The sequence below is a fragment of the Rhipicephalus sanguineus genome, chromosome 1 (assembly GCF_013339695.2).
Source record: "Rhipicephalus sanguineus isolate Rsan-2018 chromosome 1, BIME_Rsan_1.4, whole genome shotgun sequence".
Classification (NCBI taxonomy): Eukaryota; Metazoa; Arthropoda; class Arachnida; order Ixodida; family Ixodidae; genus Rhipicephalus; species Rhipicephalus sanguineus.
Genome location: NC_051176.1, coordinates 8,242,223 through 8,247,031, shown reverse-complemented (window position 1 = coordinate 8,247,031; position 4,809 = coordinate 8,242,223). Strand labels below are relative to the sequence as shown.

The 4,809-nt window shown below is 51.8% G+C and overlaps 1 protein-coding gene across 1 annotated transcript; it reads right to left on the bottom strand.

Annotated features, from left to right (window-relative positions):
* Positions 1-1,473: 1,473 nt before the first annotated feature.
* LOC119384682 (uncharacterized) lies at positions 1,474-3,571 on the bottom strand. Its single transcript, XM_049412059.1, is given in 2 exon segments — positions 1,474-2,080; positions 2,083-3,571. Coding segments are annotated over 2 exon segments (2,031 nt in total). The 3' UTR covers positions 1,474-1,538.
* Between the last annotated feature and the right edge of the window lie 1,238 nt (positions 3,572-4,809).

The window sequence follows — 4,809 nt, the reverse complement described above, 5'->3', positions numbered from 1 at the left end:
CCTTCACACGCTAGCCAGTCGTGCGATGCTATCCCGACTCAAATTTATGTACCTAATCCTACACAACAAATTTAAAGTAGATCCGAGCACCTACATTTCATTCAAAACTTCCAGAGAAACCCGTCACAAGCATCACCTTGCACTCCAAGAATACTTATGCACCAACAATGCTTTTAGTTTTTCGTTTTTTCCGCGGGCAGTGCGAGAGTGGGGTGCTTTACCCGAGACGGTGGTTGCGCAGCCCACTGTCAACAATTTTCTTGAACTTGCTGGCCAAACCGTTCTGTCAGCTACATGATAGCGACACTATCAGGACTGTACTGATCATTGCCATCCTTTCCTGTGTATTCTAAATTTGTGATCTAAAAAGGTGGAAGCCGGTACCAATTTTGTATGTTGTGTGCTTACCTTTTTCTTTCTTTTTCGTGTTATTTTTTATTTTTCTCAGTGTGTGCACATGTGACTGAGACAAGTGCACTCGTTAATAATGTAGGTCCATTATTGTTATTATTTCGTACCATGATTTTTTGTAATCCTATCCATGCAATTTTATAATTATGTGAATATATAATGTTTGTAGACACTCTTCAACCAACTCCTGTAAAAATCCCTGACGGGATTGACAGTATTGCTAAATAAAAAAAAAAAAACCTCCTGCTTTGATGTTGGGGTTGGCATACTGGCGACACATTTCACGAGTTCTTCGTCCGGTTTGATTCCTTCACTTGAGAGTATGTCTCCAAGAAAATTTGATTTCTTACGAGCCAAATATGCATTTCTCCGCGTTAAGCGTGAAACCGGCTGAACTTATCGCTGCCAGTGCTGCCCTCAAACGCTTGTCGTGCTCTGCCTTCGTGGTTCCCCACACTAGCACATCGTCTATGTAGACTCGTACACCACGAATTCGGTCTAATGCGGCGCTGATTTCTCTTGGAAATATTTCCGAAGCAGAACTTAGACCAAATGGTAGTCTCAAAAATCTGTACCGCCCGTACGGTGTACTTTACGTGCAAATTCTTGACGATGCGTCCTCCAACGGTATTTCATAAAACCTTCGATTTGCGTCCAGCTTGCTGAACCATCTGGCTCCCGCTAACTCGATGTCTTCCGTTCCAGGAAGCTCGTACCGCTCGCGTTCAATGTTATCGCTTATGTGCCGTGCATCCATGCAGATTCGAATTCCTCCGCCCTTCTTTTCAACAATGACCAGCGGACTCTGCCGGTTCCTCCACCTTCACGATGATGCCTCCGGCCTCCATGCGCTCCATTTCCTCGCGCAAAGGGACCTGCCTCGCTTGATGCACGCGCCTTGTAGGCACCGCTACCGGCTTAGTTCCGTCTTTCATTGTGATCCGGTGTGCACGTCTGACACAGCCGAGTCCTTCGAACAACTGCGGAAATTCTTCTGTTATCTGCTCTCCCAGACTTGGCTGACTTGAGATGGCGTGGGCGCGTTTCACTGGGCGGATGATGATGATGATGATCAAAACTTTATTTCACCCAAAAGAGGGGACCGACCCAGAGATCGGTTACGCTGCTTAGAGGAGGTCAGCGGGAATGCCTTGGGACGCCGCGGCCTCCAATGCGCGTGAGATTACCCGGCGTTGCTGTGCCGAGACGGTGGTACGCAGAAGGGACTCCCACGTATCTTCTGTGTGTGAAGCGTCAGCGTACTGTGGGCACGTCCACGCCATGTGTATGAGGGTGGCTGACTGTGAGCAGTATCTGCAGTGTGGTGTCACGAGGTGTGGGTATACCTTGCTATAAAGCCAGGGGTTGGGAAAGACACCCGTCTGAAGCTTGCGCCACAGGACGGCATCACGTCGGGGGAGGTCTTTATGAGCTGGAGGGTAGTGGAGACGGCCTAGTCTGTAGTGCTGTAAAATGTCTGTGTAAGTAAACAAAGGAGTTTGTTTTTCGCAGGCCTGCGAGGGCGAAGAATGGGAAGTGTGAGGCGTAAGGAACTCCACCCGGTAGTTGAGATCTCGGGCGAGAGTGTGTGCCTGCACATTTCCACTAAGAGATTCATGGGCCGGGGCCCAGATAAGAAGGCGAGGTGAGGTAGGGGGGTGTGGTCCTTTATGATTGAGTATGCCTGTGTAGAGATACGGCCCGCGTCAAAATTTCGGATGGCGAGTTGGGAATCGCTTACGATCACCTTGGTTGTACGGTCGGTCATTGCCAAAGCAATGGCAACCTCTTCAGCAACTGTTATATCGGTGGAGTGAATTACACTGCATGCCGTGCTCCAACCGCGGTGTGGGGCCAGGGCGACAGCCACCATTGTTGAACGATGTGGGTGCCGAGAGGCGTCTGTGTAGGTGACATCGGGGCGACTTGCGAAACGTTTCTGTAGTTGGCGCGCACGGTCGGCCCTGCGATCCGCGTGATGTTCGGGGTGCATGTGTTTGGGGAGTGGAGGAATACAGAGGCTGAGTCGTTGAGCTGTCGGTATGTCTTGGTAAGTGGTGGCCGCCCGCGTGGGGATGAGTCCAATTTGGTGCAATACAGCGCGTCCCGCATGCGTGAGTGAGAGTCGCTGGTACTGGGACGTGAGGGTAGCTTCGATAAGCTCGTTGACCGTGTTCGACACCCCAAGGGCCATAAGTTTGGAGGTAGAAGTGGACATTGGGAGTCCTAAGGCGGTCTTGTATGCCTTGCGAAGCGAAGCATCGAGGCGATCGAGATCAGCGCGCGTAAGGCGGAGGTAGGGGGCCACGTAGGTGACGCGTGTGCAGACAAATGCCTGAACCAGCCGCAGAAGGTTGGATTCGCGCATGCCTGCGTGCTTGTTGGCAACCCGCTTGAGAAGGCGACCAATTTGGATGGCAGATTGGTCGATTCGCTGAAGAGCGGTGGAGTTGCCACCATTGGCCTGTAGGTGCAGTCCTAAGATGCGGATGTGATCTGTTTGAGGGATTTGCATCCCCTGTACTTGGAGATGGAAAGAGACCTGTTTAGGTTTGCGTCCCTGTGATGGAATAACAATGTACTCGGATTTGGTTGCCGAGCAGGACAGGCCAACCGTAGAGAGATAGCTGCCCACGCGGTCGATGGCTGTTTGCAGGGTTTCTTCGATTTGGCCGTCGCTACCTCGTGTAACCCACAGCGTGAGGTCATCTGCATAGAGTGTGTGATGCAGATTTGGGATGTCAGCCAGAAGTTCGGGAAGTCCTAACAGTGCAACATTGAAGAGGAGTGGGGATAGCACGGAGCCTTGAGGTGTTCCACGACTGCCGGGCGTGATGGTGGAAAGCTCTCCTTCGCCGGTGTCAAGTTGCACTTGGCGATTGGTAAGGAAATCCCTCACATATGTATACGTCCTATTCCCCACTCCCAAAGCCTGTAAATTCTGCAGGATGGCGGTGTGATGTACATTATCAAAGGCTTTGGAAACATCAAGACCAACAATGACTTGGGTGTCTAGAGTGCGGTTGTAGAGCACCTGGTGTTTGAGTAGGAGCATAATATCCGGCGCCGCCAGGTGTGGGCGGAAGCCGAACATGGTATCGGGAAGTAGATGATGATCCTCCAAGTAGCGGATAAGACGGGTCTGGACAACATGTTCCATCAGTTTGCCCACACAAGATGTGAGGGAGATGGGACGCAAATTGGCAAGCGTGGGGCTCTTTCCCCGGTTTGGGAATCAGAATGAGGTTGGCAAGTTTCCAGCTCTGGGGAATGGTGCCTTGCTCCCAACATTGCTGCATATAGTCCATGAGGGCTTGGATAGAAGAATCGTCCAGGTTTCGGAGCATGCGATTGGTGACTCGATCGGGACCAGCTGCAGAATTTGTCTTGAGACGATTTAGTTCCGCCCGCACCTCTGCTCTAGTTATGGGGGCATCAAGGAGCGGGTTACCTACCCCCTGATATGCAGGAAGAGGGATGACGGGTCCAGGACGGATGTAGGTGTTGATGAGCTCTTGACGCAGGGAAGCGGACGAGCCGGAATATTCACGAAAGATACGTTCAAGTTGATATTTAGCTTGCAGCTTGCCACCATCAGGATCCAGCAAGTGACGGAGCAGTTGCCATGTGTTCTTAGAGTTAGGAGCCTTATCCATTTGGGAACAAATATCATTCCAGTTCTGACGGGTGAGGTCTATGGCATAGTTTTCAATGTCTGTGTGCACTCGAGCCAACCGGCGGCGGATGTCTTTATCCCATTTTCGGGTCCGCAGAAGGGTCTCAAGCTTGCGTTTCCTCGCCCAAAGCTTGGCGTAGTGTCGGTCACAGCTAGGCACCGACTTCTCGACTTCGATGTCCGTTGTGGCGTCCGCGACGTGCTGAAGGAGGGTAGCGGACCAGCTGGAAATATCAGTAATACGCTGAGAGGTCCTCGATGCTTGTCGTTGGGTACGAAAGCGGTCCCAGTCGGTCAGTCTAGCTGAACGAAGACGCTCACGCGTGGGCTCCTGGATGACTATTTCCAGAACATAATGGTCACTGCCGAAAGTTTCTAGTGTATTGCACCAGGTGGCATTTACTCCGGGCCCCACGAAGGTGAGATCCGGTGTGGTGTCACGGGCCACTCCCACCCCTCTACGCGTTGGATGTGCTGGGTCGGTAAGAAGATTTAGGTGTAGCGAGTGCCACTCTTCCCATAGAGAACGGCCTTTGGGAGAGTCGTAGTGGTAACCCCACGATGGGTGGGGAGCATTGAAGTCCCCCATTATGATATGCGGCTGGTGCTGGGCTAGTTGTTGAACACGGAGAAATAGGGGGCCGAATTCGACACGGCGGTCGCGGGGAGGACTATAGACGTTGAGCACAAAAAGACAGTGACCAGGTTTACGAGAAGGGCGG